This window comes from Pteronotus mesoamericanus, unplaced genomic scaffold (assembly GCF_021234165.1).
Source record: "Pteronotus mesoamericanus isolate MK-2021 breed Mesoamerican mustached bat unplaced genomic scaffold, CSHL_Meso_final contig_123, whole genome shotgun sequence".
Lineage (NCBI taxonomy): Eukaryota > Metazoa > Chordata > Mammalia > Chiroptera > Mormoopidae > Pteronotus > Pteronotus mesoamericanus.
In genome coordinates this window covers 2,154,995-2,181,853 of record NW_026555049.1, presented here as the reverse complement: position 1 = coordinate 2,181,853, position 26,859 = coordinate 2,154,995, and the positions used below count along the sequence as shown (strand labels likewise).

General features: G+C 41.5%; 1 protein-coding gene across 1 annotated transcript; it reads right to left on the bottom strand.

Moving 5' to 3' along the window:
- Positions 1 to 7,347: 7,347 nt before the first annotated feature.
- LOC129081862 (proline-rich protein 15-like) lies at positions 7,348 to 7,758 on the bottom strand. The gene has a single exon (XM_054587523.1). It carries the CDS (start codon positions 7,756 to 7,758, stop codon positions 7,348 to 7,350), a length of 411 nt encoding a protein of 136 aa, XP_054443498.1.
- Between the last annotated feature and the right edge of the window lie 19,101 nt (positions 7,759 to 26,859).

Genomic DNA, 26,859 nt, shown 5'->3' with positions numbered 1-26,859 from the left:
TGTGCTGGGGGGGTTTAGGGATGCCAGGGAGAGGCCACACTGTGAACCAAGGCCAGCCACTACTTATGCTGGGCCTGGGGTCACTTATTGTGAGGTACAGGTGTGTTGCAGCCTCTCTAGGTTGGACAGGTCCACTTGAGGATTGGGTAGATGGAAGAAGATGTGTGGAGCTTTGGGGATGCGTGACATGCCTTTATTCAGGAGAGTCACATGGGCACAAGCCCGAGTCTGGGGAAATCACACAGGCCACAAACCCATGTTCAAGTTAGCGCACCGACTCCCCACCTGGTCCAAACCTCCTATTCCTTAAATACTAGCCCCAAACAAAGCAGGCAACAGGCCAGAAAGGTGAAGTAACTATCATGAGCTACTCCTGTGAGCCTACTCAAGACTATAGGGCAGTTTATTGTGCCCGGGGCTCAAGGCCGTGAGACCTAGGCTCAAGGCTGTGGGAACACAGCTTTATCAGACTCCTTTAAGGCTGTGAGGAGCTTCTCCCTCCAGTTACCCATGCACCTAGGTGAGGGAGCCAGACTGCTTCCACATACCCTACAACGGGGCACAGTGAGGTCAGATGCTGCTTGTATGTGAGATTTTAGGGAAGTCTGAAGCATGAGTCAAGAGAGGCAGTTTGTATGGAAAAGCCACTGGAAGCAGCTTGGATGGGCTGTGAAGCTGGGCTGGGTCTCAGGGATTCACCAGAGCAAACAGTGTGAGTCAGGTTGATGGAGTCTCAGATATAGCACCTGCCTGCTGGTTCTGTGGGGGGAGGGCTCAGAAAATGAAAAATGACCCCTGCCAACACTCCTGTCTGGGAGAAAACTGCTCCTCCAGCTCCTGCCCTGATTACAGACTATTCAGCTGCTCCCTCTATGTCCCTGGCGCCTTTCGAGCTGCTGCCCAGTGCAGGGGCCCAGGGGGAGTGTGTCCCTCAGTGAGCGAGTCTATGTGTGTGCTCTTCAAGAGGACTGCCTGGGACTCCAGAAGCCCTCCATCTCACTCAGCCACGATCCCTGCTGGTTTTCACAGCCAGAAGTTATGGGGACTTCTCTTCCTGGCACTGGAACCCTGGGCGGGGGGACCTGGTGTGGGGCTGGGACCGCTGACCCCTTAGGGGGGATCTCCACAGCAGAGATATCTCTCCTGATTTTTACCTGCCACATATGGGTGTGGGGCTAGTGCCTATACCCCTCCTACCTTCTTTATATCCTTAGTTGTAGGACTCCTGTTCAGCTCCAGCTCAGGCGGTTCTCAATGATGCTGGTCCTGTAGTTTAGTTGTAATACTGATGTGGTTGTGGAGGATTCTAGTACTGCATTTACCTGTACTGCCATGTTGACTGGAAAATCAAAGCCCAGGTAGTTTTATCAGCTGTTTCGTTATACCCAATATCAGCAACACACTTTGCTCCACCCCTTAATAATAGGATATTTTTGTTTCTCATTCTGATAGCAGAAGTTTTTTGTTTTTTTTTTTTTAGAGAAGAGGAAACAGAAAAATGCTTTGACAATTTCATTTACTAAAAGAATTTAAATACAAACATCTGAACGGGATAGGTGTCCCAGAAGTCCATCGACTATATGTTCTTCCTACAATCACAATAGAGATGGTCCTGGCCAGGCCGCTGCTCAGTTGGCTGAAGTTCCCTCCCATCAGCCACAATGGCTGCAGGTTTGAGTCCCTGATCGGGATGCACACAGGAGTCAACCCCTCACTGTTTCTCCCTCACATGGATTCCTCTCTCTCCCTTCCTCTCTCTAAAGTCAATAAACATATCTTGGGGTGAGGATTAAGATTTTTTAAAAAATACAGATGGATGCTAGGCATATTGTCACTAGAACGGGGGAAAACACCGCTCAAGTTTTATCCTTCTTTCACAAAAGGCATCAAAATAAATTTCAGGTAGACTGCATGCAAAAATTTATCACATAAAATAACTTAAAGATAATATATGTAAATACTGAAATTTAGTGCAAAATACTTCAAAATATGAAAGCATCTGATAATACCAAAAAGAAAATATAAATACATTTGTATTTACAGAATACAAAAGTTATGTGAACTAAAAAAATCATAAACAATTTAGAAAGCATATTTAGTAGTTGACAGAGGGGATTATATGTGTGTATATAATATATACATATGTTTGTGAGCATCGAATAAGTCAGTAAGAAAAACTGAAGCAATGCAGTAGAGAAAATGGAAAAAGATGCAAATAGGAAAGGAAGAAAATAAATTGTCAATGAATTTTTGAAGTATCAGTTCAATCTCATTGGAATTAAAAGAAATACAGAATAAACAGCACTGATAATTAAGTAGTATATATTAAAATAAATAAAACAAAACTCTAGTGTGGCAAGACTGCAGAGAAATGAGAATTTTCTCCAACAGCTAAAATGTAAATTAGCAAAACCTTTCTAGAAAGCAATTTAGCAAGACTTAAGAGAAATGAAAACACTGCGATCCAACAATCCCACTCCTAATCTGTATTAAACTAAAGGGGTCAGATAATTATGTAAAAATATGTCTATTACAAACTTTTATATACTGTAAATCCTAAACACATGCTAATATCCAATACTGGGGGAATAGTTAAACAACCTATCTATTGTACAGAATATTACACAATGTTTTAAAATACTTTTGAAGGTATTTAAACACCGCAAATTGTTCTGATGTGATGTTAAACCAAGATAGTAGAATGCAAAATTATTTATATTATGGTCCAAATGTTGTAAAGATGCATAAATATATTATTATAGAAACACCCACATAGGTAAATGATTGGACAGAAATATATTAAAATACACAAGCGGTGAAATTTATGTATTATGAATAATTTTAATTGTCATCTTTAGATTTTTTTTTAAATTTTGGTAGCAAATGTGTTACTGTTATAATTTAAAAAAGTACTGCACATTGTTAAAATATGCATGGCATGAATTTTTCTGAGTGTCTGATAAGCATGAGAGAAGTAGGACAAAGAGGAAGGTGCCTTCCTCCCTCCACTGGTGACTCAGGGCGTGAGGAGGCTGCTTGAGAAGCAGGGAGTTTGCACCTGCAGGGGAGACCCAGTGGGGTTATGTCCCGCATGAGGCCGCAGGAAATAAATGAGTGCTTGTGGGGAGCATTGAACCAGATGAAAATACTACTCAGATCTGCTCCTCTCTGAGGAATTTCTGGATCCAGACATTTCTGATCTTGTGGACCTACTCTCCTAAAAGTTATCCCAGGTGGAAAACAAATATTCTAAATTTTCAATTCTAGTTTTTCTTACAAAGCACTTACCTCCCTGCGTGGTTAGTTGCTGGCTTTGGTGGCAGCCTCTTATACCAGCCTGTAAGCTTTGATGGGATGTGAACTCACCCTCTCTGGCAGAGCCATGCTCAGCAATGTTTGCTGAACGAATGCATGAAGAATGAACTTGGAAGCTGAACTAGAAAAAGGAATGCAGACTTGCAGCAGTTCACACTACTGTTTTTTGTGTCTGTCCATAAGTTTTACTTGACTGTGTGGGTCCTTTCTCTTTTTCTCTCAGTTTACTCATAATAGACTCAGCTTGTTGGCCATTTAGTTTCACTTTATACTTAAAATCACAATTGATGAGGATCTAAGGAAAAAGAAAAAAGATGAGAGGCGATTGACTACAGTGGTCAAGAGAGTGGGCTCAGACATCACATTTCCTGGGTGTGAAAATCGGCTCTTCCCTGTGCTGGCTCTTTGATCCTGGGCATGTAAACTGATCTATCTGTGCTTTAGTTCCTTTGTCTGTCAAACAGTTGTAACAATAATATGTAACTCATAGGGTGCTGTGAGTATTAGGTGGTTATTAGACATAAAATACTTAGCACATTGTTTGCCACAGTGTAAGTGCTTTATAAGTAGTAGCTATTATTTTTATTCCCTAAAAAGCAGCAGAAATCCTCTTCTGTCAACCCTAGCTATAGAATCATTATTTTTTAGTTTCTATAATCTTCCCATTGTTTTCTATACAAACCACACATGGATGGTGGACTTGGTATCTTCATAAAGCTTAAAAATTTGTAACAACTATTTTAAGCTCTCTCATCTATTTCTCATTTCATTAGTTAATAACCATAATGGCCAAATAATAAAAAATATCCTTTAAAAGGACTTCTGATATTGCAGATGTCAAACACCAATTAGCACAAAATTTTAGTCCAAGACCTGTAGTATTTTTCTAATTTAACACTTTGCAATTATTTCATTGTATGTTTTTTTTTGTTTGTTTCTAGACTCTAAGTTCTTTGAAGAATTCTTTTTCTTACATCTCTCACCCATTTATACACCTCTTCATGAATATTTTACTGACATATAAATATTTATTAAATGAATAATTAGATCTTTTCTCCTTTTATTTCAAACATGGGGAACACTGAGTGGTGATATCCTTACTTCTTCACAAAGGTATCTGCGACACATTGCCAGATTTCCTCTTGTAATTTCAATCCTTATTTTCTCTCCTTAAAGAGTGGCAACTAAGAGAGAGTCCCCTGGGAGGCTGCCTAGTAGCAATCAATTCACTGGACACGTCTCCTCGAGTAGCAATGACTGCTGATAGCTCCACTACATAGTTACATATACAGTGAGGTTCTGAGCAAGATGATTAATCCCTTTTGTCTTACACTGAATAATGTGCTAAACTTTAGAAACTATTATTGTTATTTGATGATGATGATGATGATGATGATGATGCCCTTCTGTTATGTAAGGCTAAGCAGCTTATAGAGGGTCCTATATACGTTATCTCATTTAATCTATACAATAGGCCTGTATTTTTATTGCTATTTTATAATTGGACATTTTAGGATTGGGAGGAGGAAGGGTCACCTTAGAACATGTCATATGCTTTGGAGACATTACCTTATTCAACCTCATGGTAGCCCTTAAAGTAGGCAACAATATCTCTATTTTACTAACAAATCTAAGGTTCAGAGATGCTAACATTGCTAACTGATATATGAACTGATATATGATACAACTGATCTTCAAACTCTTGGTTTGTCTGGCAAGAAAAACCTATGTTCTTTCCATTACATTGTAACCTTCGTTTAGTAGAGCCTACTTCTTAGGGCTGAAGTCACTGTTTTTTTCCTCTCAGTTTTACTGAGGTATAATTGACAAATAAAAATCACATATGTTTAAGGTCTACAAGGTGATGATTTGATATATGCATACACAGTGAAATGGCTACCACAATCAAGCTAATTAACACAACCCATCACCTCACATAGTTACCATTTTTACATATGTGTAATGAGAACACTTAGATTTACTCTTTTGCCAGATTTCAAATAAACAATATAGTATCATGAACTACAGTTACCATGCTGTGCACCAGAGTCTCCGATCTTAACTCATACCTGGAAGTTGACACCCTTTGAGGAACACGCGCCCACGGCCCCCACCCCAGTCCTTGGCACCTCCGCTCTGAGTTCACGAAGTTGTCATTCCCTTCCAGCGACATTCAGGTCGGCCTGCACCTGATTCTGGAGGACATCGCCAGCAGCCTTGCTTTGCCTCGCCCTCCCGCAAGCACTCACCCTCTGCGCCCCGTCTCCTGTTGCTGGGGTGAACGTGGAGCGTGCAGGCTGCCATGGTTGTCTCAACCCGAGGCAATGGTTCGGGTTGGAGTGAACACATTAGCATTCTTATTCTTTCCCTGTCTCACTCTTTCTGAACTTATTTCCTCTGTGCAGGATGCCCTAGAAAACTAAGAGCACAAGTTTGGCAGCCGGGCTGGCTTAGGGAGCAGCGAACAATGGCTGCTGCTGTAGCTGATACTCTGACTTTCATTTCAAGAATGTGTGCTACAAAATTTCAAAAAATAGGACCCATTTGATTGGACCTGTGGTGGTGTAAGTGCACTATGGAGAATCTTGTGAAGAAAGGACAAGTTTGCTTCTGACAAAGCAATCTGAACTTTGTTCCTAATAATCCTGGTTGGAAGGTAGAAACTCCAGTGCTCACTTTTGGGTCAAGGAGTCATTGCTAAGAGGATTCATTTTCCTTGGGTGTTTTCCCTTTCAGGTCACGTTTTACTGCTGGAGTTACTCAACGAATTAATAAGTATAGAAATGCAAAGCTCTTTTCTTATTACATTCTATCGATCTGATTGCAGTGTCATTAAATTGAAAGGCTAGGAAAATGTGACGGATAGTTCAACTCAAGATTCCACATTCATTTTGGCCCAGATCTGTTGGAAGAAAACTGCGTGAAACCGACTGAAAGAAGCCTTTGGTCTGACATGAATTATTTTTCCTTTGTCCGTTCTTGTAGAAGCACTCAGTCCTAATGAGATTTACAACTTAAAAATTTAAACTATTTCTACTCTTCAAGAAAAATCAAAAGTCGGGGTGCTTATTGTAGAGTTGAAAATAATTTATTCTGTAACTCTCTTCTATAGATTACATATATACAGCATTAAAAAATTCTGACAAATTCTGACTCAAAAATAGGGACATGGGCATTTGGCTCTTCCTTTTAAGCAATTTGACATAGAATGTTGTAGTTGTGAAACATTTTATTTATCACCATTATGTCCATCTCACTTGAGTGGTGTGTGAAATTTTAGAGAGACTGGTATGTGGTTAGGGACTGAATTTCCCCCATGCATTTAAATTAACTTGAGAATTTTATATACATACAAATATGCCAATATATTCGTTTAGTAAGTGTACTCTAATATGAAACATTTAGAAGGATTTAAAAAATATTCTATTATTCTATGTGAATGGGAAAATTCCTGGGCTCAGAAAAGAACATAGCAGATGGTTTACTTTGTTGGTGAAGCTGAGCTTGTCTTCTTGCTTTCCAGTTATACTTTAATAAGCTGGGCTATTTTTCTGTTGTATTTATTATTTTAAATATTTGAAGACTGACGTGGATGGAAGAAATACCCAAATTTAAAGCACACATAAATGACATAAAACATTATCTCTTGCCTTTAACACTGTTTTTTGGAGAAGTTTAGATCTTTAGAACATATTACTGTAATACACGTCCTGCCAAATAATTTTTATCCATATCTATGGTGTAGGAATGGTCTTTTTCAAGGTTGCTTTCTTCTCCCGATCCAGCTTTTGGATGGTAGAGAAGTCACTTGTGGAAAGGCTGGCAGTGAGCAAACTGCCCTGCAGCATGGCCTCCTGTTGGAACACACCCTGAAACCATGCCGGCTGCCTCCGGGTGCAGCTCCCGGGACTGTGGGTTCGGGCCCACCCGGCGGCCCTCTGGCCGCTGAGAGGTGGGGACCGCGCCCCCTGAGCACCAACCAGCTCCTCTCACCGCGGGGAAGCAGAAGCCGCGCGAAGTGCAGGGGCTGCCTTACCCCGAGGCTTGATCTAAAAATACACCCACGGGGAGGCTGGCGCGTGCTCGCGCCCGGCCGTGCAGGCGCTTCCGCCCGGCTTCTCGCGGCGCTCGTCCCAGGTCTGGGGAGGGGAACCTGACTCTCCCAGAAGCCCGGCCAGCCTTGGAGTGGCCTCCGTCTCTGCTTCTTCGGTGCGTTGGAATGGGAACCTCGGCGCCGAGGTGTCCTAGGTGCCGATGGGCCCCGGACCTGCCTGTGGCGCCAGCTCCTTCCGGCCGCGTTCGGGGCGGGGGCGCGGGCAGCCCCGGCCGAGGCTGCGCGGGGCGCGGCTCCCCCTGCGGCCCCTGCGGTCGCCGCCGTTCCCCGCGGCAGGCGCCAGGGAGCCAGCGCGACTGCGCGCCGCCTCGCCGGCTGCCGAGCGCCATCGCCGCCCTCCCTTGCGTCGCGGTTGGGCTGCTCTCCGGTCTCAGCTGGCGGGGTGCGGCGGCGGACGTGGGAGCCTCCCCTCGGCCCCGGCTTTGTCTAGAGAGGGGCCGCTCCGCGCCGCCTCCTCGCACCTTTCTTCCCTGTGAGAGGGCGGCCGGCTCTCGCCCTGGTCCCCGTAGTTCAGGTTGTGGGCGCTCTCGCTGGGGTTTTCCTCTTCAAGTGGCATCTCCCAATCCCGGAGCTTCTGTAGTCTCCACAGAAGTTAAAGGGGGTAAAATGGTCGTTTGAGCCTTTGTATCTAGGGAGAAACACACACACACGCACGGGAATTGCTCTTTGAAAAGAGAGTCCCCGGAAGAGGAATGAGTCACAGCAATGGGGCGCCCCTGCTTTGCAGCAGGGCTGTAAATTCATGCCTTCAGGTGAAACTTGCTGTCTCACTGGCAGAGGGGGAAAGATGTTAACCTTTAAGATAGTTTTCATACCTCATTTGAAAATAATTTCAATCTAACAAGAAGTGCCGAGGAGAGAAATGCAGCTTTTCATGCATCAAAAAAGAGCAACAAAAATCACAGATAACGTAATGCCTTTTTAAATTCCAAAGTTAAAACTAAGATAAGCTGTGACTAGTATCTCCCTTTTTCTTCTTGTACGTTCAAGTTAACGATATTTTTATGTCCCTAAAGACTGAAAGGCAAAGCACCGTCTTTCAAAAGGGTTGATTTTTTGAGGTTTCTGCAAAATAGGTAAAATAGTATTTTATATTGTTTCAGATGGTTAGCACCAATACATCCTATGCAAGTCGCCACAGATCTGCCCACTGTCAGCTGGTTCTCACACATCCAATTAACACACACACACACACACACACACACACACACACACCCCAAAACAAATCCACCTAAGGGTAACCAAAATCCAGAATTGAACTTAAAATAATTCATCTCCTGCCTAGGAGAATTAATCTTCTTATATGCTTTTCTATAGCTGAATATTTTCCTCTCCTTTTCATTATTATTTTATTAGTTCCTTTCATAAAAGCCACTGAAATGGACAAAGAACTATATACCATATAGTTAATTTAAGTTCTAGTGGCAGTTGATTAAAATGGATCAAATATATCATAGACTCTTATTTGTCACCAGGCATTTCATTTTATTTCAGTTAATACATTTCATTTTATTCCCAATGATGCCAAAGAAACATGAATGTCTATTAACAGTTACTACCTAATTATGCCGGTGGATACATTAATAACATATAATGTTACATAGATTTGAGAGGTAAACAGAAAAACATTTTTTTAAGCAACAGGAAAAGTTGCCCTTGTTTGTAGCCAGCAAGCTGGGTGACCCAGGTGCTAAAGTATTTGCATGTATTTCTACCTTTGTTCCGCTAGAGCGTTGAGGGTCTCAGCTGCTGTCCAGCCACTGCTGACTAATTGGTAGTTGTAGGAACTGCTATAGGCTCCTTAGATTAGAAATGCGGCAGACGTGGGTCTCGACTCAAACACTGAGGAACACACACTCTCACTCATTTCAACAGGCAGAAAGAGTCTTCCTACTCACAGAGGTGTGATGGAGACAGCAGGACAGAAAACAGGAGCGGGGTGGGGAGAGGGCGGGGGGAGGGAGGGAGAGAGGGAGAGAGAGAAATGGCTGGCAGCAAGTATACCCCTGCAAATAGTTCTAAAATGCGTTTGCAAATGCAGAAGCCTTCAGAACCATTCAACAACTCAGACACCCTTTTTATTTCTGCTCTGCGGGATGCCTCCATCCAGACTATTCGCAGAAACGGAAAAGGTGAGAGCCCTGCCATCTTAGCTCAGGATTCATCTGATTTCCTTTTTTTCTCCCTGCCTCGTACTCCTCAATCCATTGTACCTGCATCCGGTGGCAGCCGCCCTTGCTCTTGAATGCAAGTGTCACAGCAGGAGCAGAAAGAGGGTGTTGAGGGAAGGCATTGTCAAAGCCATGGTTGTCTATTGTTTCTTTGCTTTCACTGCTCTGCTTTTCTCTTTTTCTTTTTCTTTCTTTCTTTTTCTTTTTTTGTGAGGCTTTTCCGTCCTCTGTCCAGGAGGAGGGAGAAAATTTGCAAGAATTCTTAGGGAAGTAGAGTGGAGCCTTAAAAAAAATTATGTACATATACACTGTTTTTGATAAACAGCTCCGCAGTACAGTCCACGAAACCAGGAAACACAGCCAGAGTGGAGCGTTCTGGTGGGAGAGCGACGGGGACTGGGGCAGGCTTTGCAGATTGTTTGCTCCAGATTAGATGCTAAAGGCAGTTTCTTTGCAAGGACTTCTGTGGTGATATTTGTTTCTTTGCTGCATTCTAAGTTTTAAAAAATCATGAGAAAAGTCTTGCTCATCTGTTGAGCTTTTGATTTGTTTATTTTTGTCCAGTTGTTCAACAACTAGATGGAAATTTTCAGCAAGGCCAGATCTGCTGTTTGTGATTTGCTCCAATGTTGAAATCACTTCAGCCTGAATCAGATTATCTTTTTCAGATCATTTACGCTCGCATGTAATGTGTGTGGAAGCCCTTCAATGGACAGTACAGCAGTGGTCCGGAGCATTGTTTGTGCGGCTATAAATCTTGGGATTATGTTATCTTAAACCTTCATCATCGCTGTTCTTTTGGGTGACATTAATGCATGAGTGATCATCTTTGAACAAGAAAACTCCTCTGATGACTCAAAGTGTTTAGAGGTTTCAGAGTCACACATTCAAAATACATTGTTAAGAAAATATGTCAAATTGGTCTTTGACATAAGCATGAAAATACTGAGGATTTTTTTCCCAGCAACTTTAAATCTATATTTTTTCAAATAAGTGATTAGAACTGATTGCACATGGAACGAATTAGAGGACAGATTAAATTCGAACCCCATATTCAAATAATTTTTGCCAAAAAACAAACATGTTGCAAATTTTATAAACTTAGTTTTAGTATAGGAAGATTGTGTATCTATAATTGGTTGTCCATAGTTTTCTCCCTTCAAAATATTGTACTGTCTATAATTATGCAGGAAAAAAAACTATGCCAAACAAATCATTTGTTTTTCTTAAGGCATCCAACTTCTGGCATGAGCTCAGGATTCTTCAGTATCATCAGGATTTGCTAACATTGAGTATTTCAATACTAGAACGTGTATCTGTATGCAGAGGAATAAATTCTTCTTTCAAGAAGCTATTCCATTTTATAACACATGCTGGTGAGTTGATATTCAATATGAGCTCATGATCTCTTTCTTTTCCAAATAATGATTGTTGTCTGTTTGTTAATGTAGGGGTGGAATAAATTGTGGGTTTCATAAGAAAACACCCTAAATTGGAAGTTTTAAATGTTTATGTATATGAACAATCACTTTGGCACCCTGCAAATGCATTCTCTGCCTCTCCGTTCTCAATGCTTAGGTTTAGAAGACTTGGGCCCAGCCACCCTGCCCCTGCCTTCTTTTGTAGAGACATTCTTAAGTATCTGTGCAAAGCATACTATTGAAAAAGTGTAGAGAGGGCCATGATTTGAATGAAAGTCTGAATTTTACTGAGGCCACCCTGATAATACAGTGTTTGATTTCCTACACACATCTGCAGGATCTTTATGGTGACCCTAAGCCAGGACCTGCAAGCAAGGAAAGTTGATCTGTGATAAAGTTACATATCTTTTGCCAAGGAACAGTCACCTGGGGTTGATTCAAAAGTCAAATTTAAACAAATGTTTCGAAAGCTTTTGTGTAGGGGAAGTTGGTGTTGCTAACTTCTTCATAGAATTTTGAATAGAGAGAAATGGAGAGCCTCATCTTCGGACCAATTCTACTTTGGTAAAAAGTGAAATGAGGGGGAAAATGGATGAAATATTACCAGACCACCCAGAATGTTCATTTTAAAACGCTAAAAGACAAAGAAGCTGATGAAAGGCTCAGGTCGTAGCTGAAGCAGAGCAAACCAGTTCCTTCTGCACTTCAGAACAGTGTGATTCTCCAAGGATCTGGAAGGAAGGCTCCCACCCGTGGGAGGACGGGCTTGGAGGGAACCCAGACTCTTAGCCTGTGCCCCCTGCAGGTATTTAATTTTTGCTGGATCCACATAAAAGGAAGAACAGATGTTGTGGCCAAGGTCAATCCACACACATTTAAGAGGCACAGGTTCAAGTTCAACCATTAATTCAAATACTTTGCACAACTGTCTATAGTTGTTCCAGAAGATATAAAACTTGCAAAATCATACATAAGACCTAACTTTCTTGAAAACAAGACTCACCCCACCTCCAATGTTTTACATATTGAACACCCTGTGGTCAAAATGTTATCTTTACCTTGTATCTTCTAGGCTCTAAAAATACAAACATCTTTATACGATAAAGGGAAAAATAACATTTTGGGGCATTTTTGAAGAACAGCTTATCAAGAATCTAACAAAAGATCACAGGTATGTGCATGTAGAAGATAAAATAGGATGTAGCTGTTCTATTTCTTTTTACCCACATGCCTCAGGCTGATATAAAATAACATCCAAAATGGCAATGTACGGCCCAAAAAACTAAATTTACTTTCAATCCTCTCATTAACTTAAAATATTTTATTTTTCAAAAGCATATGCTTCCTTGAGACTCTCTACAGTTAAGAAGCAGACACAGCTTTCAGGCCTATCACTTTATAAGCCCTTTCGGATTTCTTTTCTTTTTTTTCACTCCAAACTGGGCTTCCCCTTTTTAAATACATAGCACACCTTCCTCTACCAAACTGTTTGATACCTTCAGAGATAAGATGCTCATTTAATTTCCTTTGAGATGTAGGGATCCTGGTACTTGTAAGAAGTGTGAAACATTAACAAAATGAAGACTTTGTAGAGTGCTAATCAACCAACCCAGCACACTGTTCTTGTGGTTTTTTAGGAAGCAAACAGCACACTTAATGGTTTGTTAAATTAGCAAAGAGATGGTACTTCAATATGATGTTTCATGTTCAAGAAATTAGGTTTTTAAAATAAGCAAATATAAAAAAATGAGGTTTCCCTCTATAGAGGATGCTTTGACTAAACTCCACTTTTTCTCCAGATTCTTTTTCTGGGGGTTGGGTAGACACTATTCCATTTACATGAACTTACTAGGCCAGCTAAGGATATTTGGGATCTCCTTGAAAAATAATAATGTTATTCTGACAGTTGATGTTTTCAGTACAGCAGATGACACCCAAGAACTAAAGTGGTAAATCCAAGGCTGGTTTTTGAAATATTCATTTAATATGAAATTTTATGTAAAAGAAAGAGTTATGATTTGTAGGAAATTTCTCATCGACCCACTTCTCTGAGTCTATATATGAAAGGATGACAAGAGAATATGTAAAATGCTTACTCCGAAATTTGTAACAAGAAAGTGTGTGAGAGGATATTGAAAGAAGTATCTCAGGTTAGCCATCCTCCAAAAAGTTAGCAATGTTGTAATGCCTCTTTAATATTCACTAGCTTCTTTTACCAATCCCCATCGTTTGTGTCCTCTTGCACCCAACATTTTCCTAACCATTGGCAAGTTGTTTCAGTATGATGAACTTTGCTGGTTTCAAGGACCCATTTTCTGGTAGGGAGAATCAACATTTTTGCATGTTTGAGATATACTTGGACAAAGAACTTATGGACATGGGAATGGATAATATTAGAATTGTTGAAACTTCTCAAAATGTTCGCTCATTTTCACAATTTGCCAATCTGATAAATAATCTGAAATGGCAACTCAAGTCTGCAGGGTAGTAATTGTAAGTGAGATGTGTCCTTTCCTGATCACGACTAGCTGTTCTGAATATTCTCTGTCACTTAATTTTATAACAATGACTTTTGGCTGTATAGATAATAAGTCAAAATCATTCAAGCTCAGACTTACCTTTTTTCTAGCATCAGGTTTGTAAGACTAATATGGACTATTGATTCTATTTTTGATTTCATTGATTCTTTATTGAATTTTATTGTTTCTTTCAACTATGATTGATTTTCCATTTTCCATTGGTTTCGTGTGTAGAGTATAGTTGTTAGGCATTTATATTATTTATGATGTAATCCCCTCGACAAGTCTAGTACCCATCTGCCACCGCACCTAGTTATCACACGTTCATTAACTATATCCCCTATTCTGTACTTTATATCACATGAATATTTTGCAATTAACAATTTGTACTTCCTAATCCCTTTCCCCTTCTCACCTAATTCCCCAAGCCCCTCCCTGTGACAATCATCAGTCAGCTCTCTGTATCTATGAGACTGTTTCTGTTTTATTTATTCTCTTCTTCGGATCCCACATATAAGTGAAATCATATGGTATTTGTCTTTCTCTGACTTATTTCACTTAGCATAATACCCTCTGGATTTATCCATGTTGTCACAAATGGTTAATATTTTATTCTCTTATGGCTCAGTAATATTCCATCGTATACATGTTCATCAACTTTTTCATTCATCTGAGTTGCTTCCGTATCTTAGCTGTTGTAATAATGCTGTAATAAACATAGAATATATATATCTTTTTGAATGAGTGTTTTGGGTTTCTTCAGGTATATACTCAGAAGTGTAAAATGGGTCATAAGGCAGTTTCATTTTCAATGTTTTGAGAAACCTCCATACTCCTTTCCATAGTGGCTGCACCAGTCTGCATTTCTACGAACAGTGCGCAAGGATTCTCTTTTCTCCACATCCTTGCTAGCACTTGGTTGTTCATTTATTGAGGAAAGCCATTCTGACAGATGAGAGATGATATCTCATTGTGGTTTTAATGTGCCTTTCTCTGATGATTAGTGGTACTGGGCATCTTTTCATATGTCTATTTGCCGTTCCTATGTCCTCATTGGAGAGGAGTCTATTCAGGAAACCTCTGTCCATTTTGGTTTTTGTGGTGTTGAGACATACGAGATTTTACCAATTTTGGATATTAATGCCTTATCAGATGTATCATTGTTGAATATCTTCTTTATGCAATAAGGTTGCATAAATAAAGGTTGTCTTTTTGTTGTGTTGATGGCTTTCTTTTCTGTAAAAAATGTTTTAGTTTGATGTACTTCTATTTCTTTATTTTTTGTTTTCTTTGAGTGGGGAGATTTATCAGAAAAAAATATTCCTAAGATTATGTCAGAGATTTTACTGTCTATGTTTTCTTCTAGGAATGTTATGGTTTTAGATCTTATATTTAAGTCTATAACTCATTTTGAGTTTATTCTTGGATATGGTGCAAGAAGCTTGTCTAGTTTCATTTTTTTTTTCATGTATCAGCCTGATTCTTCCCAACACCATTTATTGAGTAGACTGTCTTTACCCCATTGTATGTTCTTGTCTCCCTGTTCATAGATTAATTGATTATACAGGTGTGGATTTATTCTGGGCTCTGTTTTCTGTTCCATTGATCTATGTGTCTGTTTTTATGCTAGTACCCTGCTATTTTGATTACTATGGCCTTGTAGTATAGTTTAATATGAGGTCGTGTGATACTTCCCACTTTGTTCTTCTTTTTCAAGATTTCTGTCTACTATTCAGGATCTTTTGTGTTTTCATACAATTTTTTGGATTATGTGCCCTAGTTGTGTGAAAAACACCATTGGTATTTTGATATGAATTATATTGAATCTATAGATGGTTTTGGGTAGTACGGACATTTAAAAAATGTTAATTTGTCCTATCTATGAGCATGGTATATGCTGCCATTTATTTGTATCTTCTTTAATTTCTTCCTACAGTGTCTTATAATTTTTTGAGTACAGGTCTTTTAACTTCTTAGTTAAATTTATTTCTAGGTATTACTTTTTTGATGCAATTGTTAATAGGATTTTGAAAAAGTTTCACTTTCTAATAGTTCATTATTGGTATATAAAAATGCAACCAATTTCTGAATATTCAGTTTGAGTCCGATACCTTACTGAATTCATTTATTAGTTCCAGTAGTGTTTAGGTGTATATTTTTGTGTTCTCTATATACAGTAATATGACATCTGCAAATAATGACAGTTTTACATCTTTTCCTATTTGGATACATTTTTATTTATTCTTTTTGTCTAATTGCTGTGGTAGAACTTCCAGTATTAAGTTAAATAAGAGTGATGAGACTGGAGGTACCTGGCTTGTCTTTAGTCTTAATGAGAATGCTTTTATTTTTTACCCATTGACAATGATGTTAGCTGTTTATCATATATGGCCTTTATTATGTTGAGTTATGTTTTCTCTATTTCCACTTTGCTGAGAGTTTTATCAGAAATGGGTGCTGGATTTTGTCAAATGCTTTTAATTCATTTATTCATATAATCTTATGTTTTTATCCTTTATTTTGTTTATGTGGTATATCACATTAATTGACTTGAAGACGTCCAAACATTATTGTATTCCAGGAATAAATCCCACTTGATAATGGTGTATGATCTTTTTAATGCACTGCTGAATTTGGTTTGCTAATATTTTGTTGAGGATTTCTGTATCTATGTTCATCAGGGGTATTTATTTTTTCAAATTGATTATCAATTCTTGGCTTTCTTTCTTTTGCTTTTGATATGCCTATGATGCAGATGTTGTTATGCTTCATGTTGTCACATATGTTTCTCAGACTTTCTTCATTTTTTAGACATTCTTCTTTTTTCCTGTTCTGCTTTGGTGTTTTCTTCTATCTTGTCTTCCAAAACACAGATTTAATCTTCTGCATCATCTCACCTGCTGTTGATATCTTCTAGTATATTTATTTTCTCTTTTCATTTGCTTTAACCTTATTTATTTTTAAATTTTATTTTATTGATTACGCTATTACAGTTGTCCCAATTTTCCTCCCTTTGTCCACCTCTACCCAGTACCCCGCACTGTCTCAGGCAATCCCCACACCTTTGTTCATGTCCATGGGTCATGCGTATAAGCTCTCTGGCTGCTCCATTTCCTGTGATGTACTTTACATCCCCATGGTTGTTCTGTAACTGCCAATTTATACTCCTTAATCCCCCCACCGCTTCACCCATTCCCTCATATCCTCCTCCCATTTGGCAACCATCAAAATACTCTTGTGTTCATGATTCTGTTTCTGTTTTTCTTGCTTGCTTAGTTTGTTTTTTAGATTCAGTTGTTGATAGATACGTGTTTATTGCCATTTTATTGTTCATTGTTTTGATCTTCTTTTTCTTAAATAAGTCCCTTTAACATTTCATGTAATAATGGTTTGGTGATGATAAACTCATTTAGTTTTATTATTGTCTGGGAAGCTCTTTATCTGCCCTTCATTTCTAAATTATAGCTCTTCTGGGTAGAGTAATCTTGGCTACAGGTCCCTACTTTTCATGACTTTGAATATTTCTTACCAATTCCTTCTACTAACCTGCAAAATTTCTTTTAAGAAATCATCTGACAGTCTTACGGGGATGCCCCTATAGGTAAAACTAACTGCTTTTCTCTTGTTGAATTTAATATTTTCTCTTTAGCTTTTACATTTGGCATTTTAATTATGATGTGTGTCAGCATGGGCCCCTTTGTATCCATCTTGTTTAGGACTCTCTGTGCTTCCTGGACTTGCATGTCTGTTTTCTTCACCAAATTAGGGAAGATTTCTTTCATTATTTTTTCAAATCCATTTCCAATTTCTTGCTCTTTATCTTCTATTTCTGTCCCCTCCATGATGCAAATGTTGGAACACTTGAAGTTGTCTCAGAGGCTCCTTACTACTGTCCTTGTTTTATTTTTTTATTCTTTTTTCTTCTTGTTTTGATTGATTGTTTTTTGCTTCCTTATATTACAAGTCATTGATTTGCTCCATGGCTTCATCCACTCTACTGTGGTTTCCCTATAAATTTTTCTTTATTTGAATAGCATATCCATAATTTCTGACTGAATCTTTTTTATGCTGCAGAGGTCCTCACAAATTCCTTGAGCATCCTTATAACCATTGTTTTGAGCTCTACCTTTTCTCATTTTGTGTAATTCTTTTTCTGGAGTTTTGATCTGTTCTTTCATTTGGCCATGTTTCTTTGTCTCTTCATTTTTGCACCATCCATGTTTGTTTCTATGTATTAGGTAGAGCTACTATGACTGATAGTGTGGCCAAAGTTAGTAGGTGTCCTGTAGGGTCCAGTGGCACAGGCTCCCTTGTCACCCAAGCTAGATACTGGAGTTGTGTCTTCCATGTGAGCTGAGTACACGCTTCTCTTGTAGTTGAGCCTTGATTGCTGATGGCAGGTCAATGGGAGGGATTTACCCAGGTCAGTCAGCTGCAAAGTCTACCTGCGGCCACTGACTACCAACTCTGTGTAGTATCTACTGTGCAGGGGCAGAGTGGTGGTACTCCAACATGGTCTGTAGCTGTCCACTGAGTACGCAGAGTCTGAGGTTTCCTGAATGGTGCAGGCCAAAGTCAGCTACCACTTGTTTTCTACCCTGGGCCACCCAGCATGAGTTACAAAGTAATCTGCAGATGGCTGCTACTTGTGCTTGGCTTAGAGATTTCCAGGTGAAGCCAAGCCATGAACCTGGGCTGGCTGCTGCTAGTGCTAGGCCTGGGAACACTTAGAAAGAGGCACAGGGGCTGGGGGCTGGCTGAGGCCAGCTGTTGCTTATGGGAAAGATGAGCCAAAACCAGGCATTCATTTGGAAAAGCCACTATTAATAGCTTGGGTGGGCCCTTAAATTAAGTGCAGTGGAGCCTCAGGGAAATACTAAGGCAGGACAAACAATGTAAGTAGGTTGATGGAGTCTCATTTATGGTTCCTGCCTGCCATCTCCGTGTGCGGAGGGTTCAGAAAAGGAACAATGGTCTCTGCCCACCATTCTTTTTGGGAGAAAGCCGTCACCTTGATGCCAGACACTTCAGTTCCTTCCTGTGCGTCACTGATGCCTTTCGAACTACTACTCCAGTGCTGGAGCTCAACTGAGTGAGTCTGAATAAGTCCATCTGTGGGTCATTTAAGAGGAACTGCTTGGGACTCCAGAATTTCTTCCTCCGACTCAATCCCTGCTAGTTTTTATAGCCAGAAGTTCTGGGGACTTATCTTTCTGGCACTGGAAGCCTGGGTTGGGGTGCCTCATGTAAATCTGGGACCCCTTGCTTCTGATATATCCCTCCCAAATTTTTATCCACCACACGTGGGTGCTGGACCAGCACTTTCTGTGTCTCCACATCTCTGCCCCTCCTACCAGTTTGGATAGATGTGGCTTCTTTAATTCCATAGTTGTCAGACTTCCATTCAACTCAATATCTGATGGTTCTGAATAATGGTTGTTCTATAGTTTAGATGTAATTTTTATGTGGTTGTGCAAGGAGGTGAGCCATATTTACCTATGTCTCCATCTTGACTTCTAGTGTATTCTGCATTTCATTTATTGCATTCTTCATTTTTTACTGTTTTTAATGGTTTCTCTTATTTTATCCTTATTATCTCTTTAAGTTCTCACTGAGTTAATCTATTCTTCCCTTAAGTTCTTTGAGCATCCTTATAACCATTGTTTGAATTCTGTGTCTGATAGCTTGCTTGCCTTCATTTCATTTAGTTCTTTTATTGGGTAATGTTTCTTTGCTTGCCCATTTCGGCTGTTTCTCTGTACTTGTTTCTGTGTATTAGGTAGATCTTCTGCGCCTCCCAGTCTTGTTATGGTGGCCTCATGCAGTAGATATCTTATGGGACTCAGTGGCACAGTCTCCCTTATCACCTGAGATGGGTCCGCCAGGAACATCTCATGTGTGTTATGTGAGCTCTCCTGTTGTTAGGTTTTGATTTATGTTTGCTAATCTATAGGTGGGGTTGACCCTTAGGCTGACCGGCTATGAGGAATGTCCATGATCACAATGTATGAGCTGCTTTGCAGAGGCTGATCCCATAAAGTAACATGTGTCTCAGCATGGCCTAGTCCTGCCGGGATCTCCCTTTGGGTGTGCCACTTGTGGAGCTATTGGGTTGTGCTGTCAAGTGATATGTAGATTGCTCCCTGGAGTGTTGGTTTTGATGCCTGTTGGGATGGACACTGGTGCAGGTCAATGTCATATGCTGACTGTAACTGACTTTGGGCTACCTGTCTGGAGCAACCAAGTGATTTGCAGTTTGTGGTTGCCTGTGCTGGGTCTGGGAGAGTGTGGGAGGAGCCAGTTACATACCAAGGTCAGCTTCCACCATCTCTGAGCTAAGGGTTGCAGATCAGCAAAAGGCAACAGGCACCTCAAGATCCATCTCCACCTGCCCACTTCTTGTTAGACTTTGTCACTGGAAGCAGCTCAGCAGGTGTGTGTGTTGCTTAAGGCAGGTTCTCAGTGAGTCACCAGGGACAGATGACTGGTGCTCGCCAGATTGACACAGATTCAAACTCCGAGGCAGTGCTGGGTCTCAGGTGACTCAGTGAAAGTACAGCAAGGTCATCTGCCACCTGCCTGGGACTGGTAGACCTTTGTGGAGTGGTCGAGACTAAAAAAAAAAAAAATAGTCGATGTGAGGCTAGCAGAGTTTGTCTTGTTCAAATAGACCAAGATTTGGCCATGTGGAGGGAGGACTCCACACAGAAAGGAGACACTTCTCAGGTGAATGAGGAAATAAAGGCCCTCCCCGCCACCCTGCTCCTCAGTCTCTTCTCATGTGATTCTGGCACTGCTCAAGGCTGCCCGGACCTCCTGAGAGCTCCTCCGTAAGGTCTGCACCACAGGCCCAGGCTGGAGTCTGCTGGCATCTGCCAGAAACCTCTCCACGGGAGTGTTCCCTGCAGGGCAGGGCCTCCCTGGGGCCGGAAGGGAGGGGCTGTTGCCACTCTTTAGGCTGATGTACTGAGGGGGATGCTCGACCCAAGAACTAAGGCCTCGTGGGTGATGTGGAACTGAGACCCAGCCCTGGGACGCTTGCTGCTGTTACTTCAGCCCTCTTTCTGCAGCCAGGCACTCAAATCTCCCTTTGTGGCTGCAGTCCACTCTGAGCCACTGTCCCTCCGCTTAAGCCCAGGGTGAGTGCCATTGTTGAGATGGCTGTGTGCTGTCTTTCAGGAGAGCTGTCCCTTTCCTGACCAGGAGGGTGGAATCCCCGCTGACCTTTACAGCCAGATACTGTGTGGGCTCCTCTTCCTGGTTCTGGTGCTCCAGGTGAGGGATCCTGGCTGGGGATGGGGCCCCTCGCTTCTCCAGTGGACCCTCCTCAGCTGAGACATTTCTCTGGATTCTCACTCCCCACTTATGGATACAGGGCTGGCCCCTTTCCCGTCTCTGTCTTTCCTGCCAGTCTTAATGCAGGTTCCTTTCTAAATTCTTAATTTGAAGACTCCTGTTCAGCTAGTTTTCAGATGGTTATTCAGGTTGGGTTGTTTTGTACTTTAGCTGTTACTCTGATATGGTCCTTGGAAGAGAGAAGTGTGACTTCCACCTACTCTGCCACCCTCTTGCTGACTCATATTAACCATTTTTAAGTGCACAATTCAGTGCTATTCACGCATAAACATTGCTGTGCCTGCCATCACCTCCGTTCATCCTCAGAGCTCTTTTTATCTTGCAAAACTGAAGCCCTGTGCCCATTAAACAATGCCTCCCCATTCCTCTCTCCCCCCAGCCATGGGCAACCACCATTCTACTTTCTGTCTTTGTAAATTTGACTACTTTATGTACCTCACATAAGTGGAATTATGTAGCGTTTTTTGTTATGTTATATTACTGAGCATAATGATCTCAAGATTCACCCATATTTAGTATGTACCAGAATTTCCATTGTATGTACAGAACATGTTTTCTTTATTCATTTGTCTGTTGATAAACGCTTGATCACTTCCTCTTTCTGGCGATTGTGAATAATTCTGCTATGAATATGAATGTACACATATCTCCTCAAGACCTTACTTTTGGTTTTTTTTGGATACATACCCAGAAGTGAGATTGTGGAATCACATGGTAGTTCTATTCTTAAGTGTCTGTAGGACCACCACACTATTTTCCCCTGTGGCTCAGCCATTTTATACTCCACCAGCAGTGCTCAGGGGTACCGATTTCTCCATCTCCTCTCCAACACTCACTTCCTGATTTTTTAGAGTAACCATCCTAATAAGTATGAGGTGGTATTTCATTGTTGTTTTGATTGTCACTTCCTTGATGATCAGTGGTGCATCTTTTCATGTGATGATTGGCCATTGTACGTCTTCTTTGAAGGAATGTTTAGTCAAGTTCTGTGCACATTTTTGAGTTGAACTGTTTGTTTTGTTGTGGTTGTTGAGTTGTTGGAGTTCTTTATATTTTCTAGATCCCTCATTATATATATGATTTTCAAATATTTTATTCTTCTCAGTGGGTTGCCTTTTCACTCTGTTAGTCATGTCATTTAGTACAAAGAAGTTTCTACTTTTGCTGTAGTCCGATTTATCTATTTTTTCTTTTTCTGTTTGGTTTTGAATGTTATATTTAAGAAACCATTCCTGGCTGACATGGCTCAGTGGATTGAGCACTGGTCTGTGAATCAGAGGGTCGCTGGTTGGATTCCCAGACAGGGCACATGCCTGGGTGGTGGGCCAGGTCCCTGGTCGGGGGTGGGTGCCCAGGAGGCAACCACACATTGATGTTTCTCTCCCTCTCTTTCTCCCTCCCTTCCTCTATGTCTAAAAATAAATAAATAAAATCTTAAAAGAAAAATCATCGCCATATCCAATGTCATGAAGGTTTTCTCCTATGTTTTCTTCTAAGAATGTTATAGTTTCAGGTCTTACATTTAGGTCTTGGTCTATTTTATATAATACTTTTTTTACCCTCTTTTAGACCATGAATTTCTTGAGCACAGAGACTGTTAACTATTCATCTTTGTATTCTTAGCCCTTACCATATACCTGGCACATAGTAGATGCTCAGTAATTCTTATAGTTTAATGAATTGTATCAGAAATAATCAAAATGTACAAGTAATATATTTCTAGTGATTTTCCATCTCCATAATAATTATAGTAGACTGCCTTAGGGAACCATAAAGAAATCTATGAATTTAAAAAGTAATATTGCTTTCAATGGCTCTTTGGCATTTTACTTATTTATTTTTTTCCTGAGGATGTTTAGTAGAATATTTGTGATAGTAATTGTGTTATTACACTTAACCTTAAGTGCCTTTATCATGAGATCTTTGCACAGTTTTAGTCATAACAATGATTATGCAAGAAGATGGTTTCTGCCATCCATTCAGGGTTCCAAAACTCTGGGTCAGCCAGTGAAGGAGGCACTATATCGATAGCTGGCCAAGTTAGCTTTGCAACCTGGGACAAGTCATTCCATATCTCTGAGCCTCCTCCCTCAGAGTCTTCATGTATAAAATGAGAGCACAGGTTCTAAAATTACAAAATTTAGGTAGTGGTGATAAGACAATTCCATAGGAGAGAAATTCAACCAGTTCTGAGAAGAAACAAAACAAGATTCACCACCATCTGGCCTCTCACAGAGAACCTCCTACTCCGGAACTGATGGGAGAGGCAGAGAAAAGGAAGGCTGCACCTGATCTTTGAAGTTATGTTCCTGTGTGTGCCACGTATGCTGGCCAGGAGGGCGTAAACTGGCAACGTAATTATTCTTATGATTGTTGTGAATCAGGGCCATCCTTTCCACATTTCAGCCATTCCAGTCATTTGTCTTGTACTTGGGTATGTGTTTGGCATGCCAGTTCAAAGGCAAGAAAGCTCGTGGTTACACTATTCGTGAAAGCTATGAGTACCCCCACACTCGCCAAATCCCATACATCCCGCGTGTTCCTGGATGAGTTTTACCCACGTCTGAGTCATAGCTACAGTTGTTGGTGGAGGCCTCTGTAAGAGGTGGGTCGTGCTGTACTAATATCTGAGTGTGCGGTCTCCCTTTCACCTGACCATTATTGGACTTTTCTGAGACTTGCTGTTGGGTCATTTTAATGGTGTCAATCAAACAGCAAGGCCCAGCAATGGCATCAGGGAAATCTGAGTTTTGACCTCTACTTTTTTCATCGTGTGAGGTTTGGGCAAGTAACTTACCTTCACTGGCGATGGGTTTCCACAAGTGTGAGCTAGTAAGGATTTTATCTATAGTCTTATGGAGGAACTAGGTTATTGAGAGAGAGGAACAGTGTGAAAGAACTTTTGTGGAGCACCTTCAGCATGCTGGGCACTGTGCTGGCTGTTCACAGAAATTACTTTGTTTCATGCTCGAACAGCTGAATGAAGGCGTGTTGGTAGACTCATCTTGGTAGGGGGTGGAGACGGAGGCTCAGAGAGATTGTGTGACTTTCTTCAGAGTCACTCAGCTTGCACATAGCAAAGCCAGGATTCCAATGAATATATGCTGTATCTACAGCCAGTGCTTTTTCCTCCACATCATTCACGGTACAAAATGCATGTGTTCTGCCCTGATGGGGGCCCCTCTCTCTTTTTTCCACCACTCAAGTTGCTAATTTACTTTCTTTAGGGCTCTTGAAAAGGGAAGCTCTTAGCCTTTGGGTCTTTTGGTTTTAATCTTTGTTAAAGAGCAGACAATACTTATTTCCCCCCAGAATCTATATTTTCTGGAGAAAGAACTTTTTACTTCTTCTAATTTTACTTCTTCTAAATTTGACTTCAAATTAGGTCAAATTTGAGGAATAAAAATTGTCCCAAATATCCAGGCAAAAGCAAGGCTTCCCCTGTTGATGACACTGCCTTGCAGTCGCTTCCTTTTCTCCCTTTTCATTTTTGTAAAATACTGTTCCTCAAAGACTTGTTCTTATTGGGGGCCCCGGTGAGTCGGTCCCCACTCCCAGGGCCCTGGGTTCACAAAAGGCCAGGCTGATGTCCATTCTGTGTCTGGCTTATTTAGTGCCAGGGAAGCAAGCCCTGGGGTCTCCTGAGAGAGCCGGGGAGATGGACCCCTTTCAGAGGTGTGGCTACACCTCAGCTAATCTCCAAAGCTTCTTAAGGGCGCACCTGCTTGTCTTCCAGCCAGCAGCCTCCTCGCTCATTTCCATGGGATGACGGGTCAGAGGGCGTCCAGAAAGCCCTTCACCCCCTACCACCCCGCAAGGCCCCCTCAGCAGCACCTGGGCACCCAGGAGGCTTCCTTTGATGACAGGTCGCGTTGCTCTCCCTCTCAGAATGGGGTGGGCGTGTGATGCCCTTTTTCCTTCCTTTTGAGGAGGTTTGCCTGTTCCTTCCTTCTAAATAAGCATTTAATTCAAGCTTTATCATTCATAGCTCATACTCAGTCCCACTGTAGCTAAGCTGAGCTGAATTAGTTTCTCAGTTGCTGAGCTGCAGATGCTTAGTGGCTGCTCAGGAAGTGAAGATAATGCCTTTTTACGACCTGTTGGGGGAAAACGGGAGACACTCTCAGCGTTCCTTGTGTTTCATCGGTGGAGTGAAATAGCAACACTGATAATATTGAAGTGTAGGGGGTTCAAAGTCATTGTTGTTCAGTTGTGGGAGTTAGAGATTCTCCCCGCCCTCATCTTCCTAACCAGATTTTCCTATTTAATTATTTTTAGCAGTAGTTAATAGTGAAATTGATTTGTTTTCTGTGAGCATTCAGCTTAAGATGGGTGGTCAGTGCCTGCTGCTCAACACAGGAAGCTCTGAGGGTTGTTTTCCTCCCTCCCTCCTTCTTTCTTCTTTCCTTTTCCTCCCCACCTCCCTTCCTTCCTTTCATCCCTCCGTTCTTCCTTCCTGCCTCTCTCTCTTTTTTAGTTTTCATGCATAAAATAGAGACATAGATAATTTTTGAAGGAGGTTCTGTTCATGGTAATCTGCGGGAGCATTGTTGAAAAAAATAATTTAAAATATGTGATCCTCTTTTTTAATTCACTAATTGTTCTGCAAGCTTATAATTTCACATATTTCAAATTACACTAATATTTGTGAAGCCCTCATTCTATGTCCCTGGGCTGAGTACAGTGGGATGAAGTTTCCCCATGGAATGCCATGTTACACCTGGAAATGCTATGTGTAAGTTGATGGATTGACGGCCCATTTCAGTATTTGAACAAGGAGGGGAATAAATAAGCATCACTTACTCTGATTGTGGGTATGATATCACAAGCTCATACATACTTAAGTTATCTCCCCCAAATCATGTAAGATAAGCAGTATTATTTCCATGTTACAAATGAGAACATGGGAGCTCAAACATGGAGTAATTTGCTACATTGTTTGCAGAGCTGAGGCCTAGGTGGCACGACTAAAACAAGGAGATGCAGCGGCACTTAGCGCCCAGTGCTGGGTCCGACAGTCCTCGGAGTCTGTCCTGTCCTCCTGCACAGAGAGGCAGCTGTGGAAAGGGCCGAGTATCCCGCACAGACAGCCACACGATTCTTCAAGGCGACTTTTAAAGGGAAAACATGTAGAGATAATTTCACAGTCAATGGTTGATTTTCTTATTCGGTTGAGGTTGCATGTGGATTCGGGTGTGTGGCGACCTCACACTACGGTTTCGATAGTTTCAGCCGGAGAAGGCCGCACTTCCCCGCCCCAGCACTCCCATCGGGGGCTCCCTGCTTGGGGTCTCCCGTGCTGACTGAGATGCATTCACATGGGCGCTCCACACCTCCCTTTCCCCAGTGGAGAACACATGTCGCAAGCAGACGCGCTCTCTAAGAGGCTTCCACTCAGGGCCCATAATATTGTCGCGGAAAGTGGAAAATGAAACTGGCAGGGCTGGGTGCAGGATGATAGCGTAAGAGTGAGAGAGTCAGGACGAGGTAACGGCCTTGGCGACAGAGAAATTCTGGGGTGGGGGGCAGCGTAAAAGCAGAGACACGATCCGAGGCACACGGGCAGCGGGGGGAGGCTCTGCCCGGTGCAGCCTGGAGATCAGCATGGGCCTTCGCATGCCAGACATTCTTTGTTTGAAGTGACACCTACTGGCCATGAACACCAGCAAGTCTGTGAATCACCTCCTCCTCCAGCCAACTAAAATTGCCAAAAGTGAGAATAAAAAAAAATTGATGACCGGTTTTCACCCTCAATGATCCCATCCCCTTGACCATCAGTGGGCATGGCACATGCCCTGCTGCCGTCTTATTTATAAACTGCTCTACCAATAAACAGCTATGTCAGAAGGGACTGGGAAAGAAAATTAGCTTTCCTGAGTGTGTCTATGTGCCTGCCAGGCATGATGCTTAGCTATTTTTGTATATCGTCTCATTTGGTCCTCACAGCGCCACTTTCAGATCAG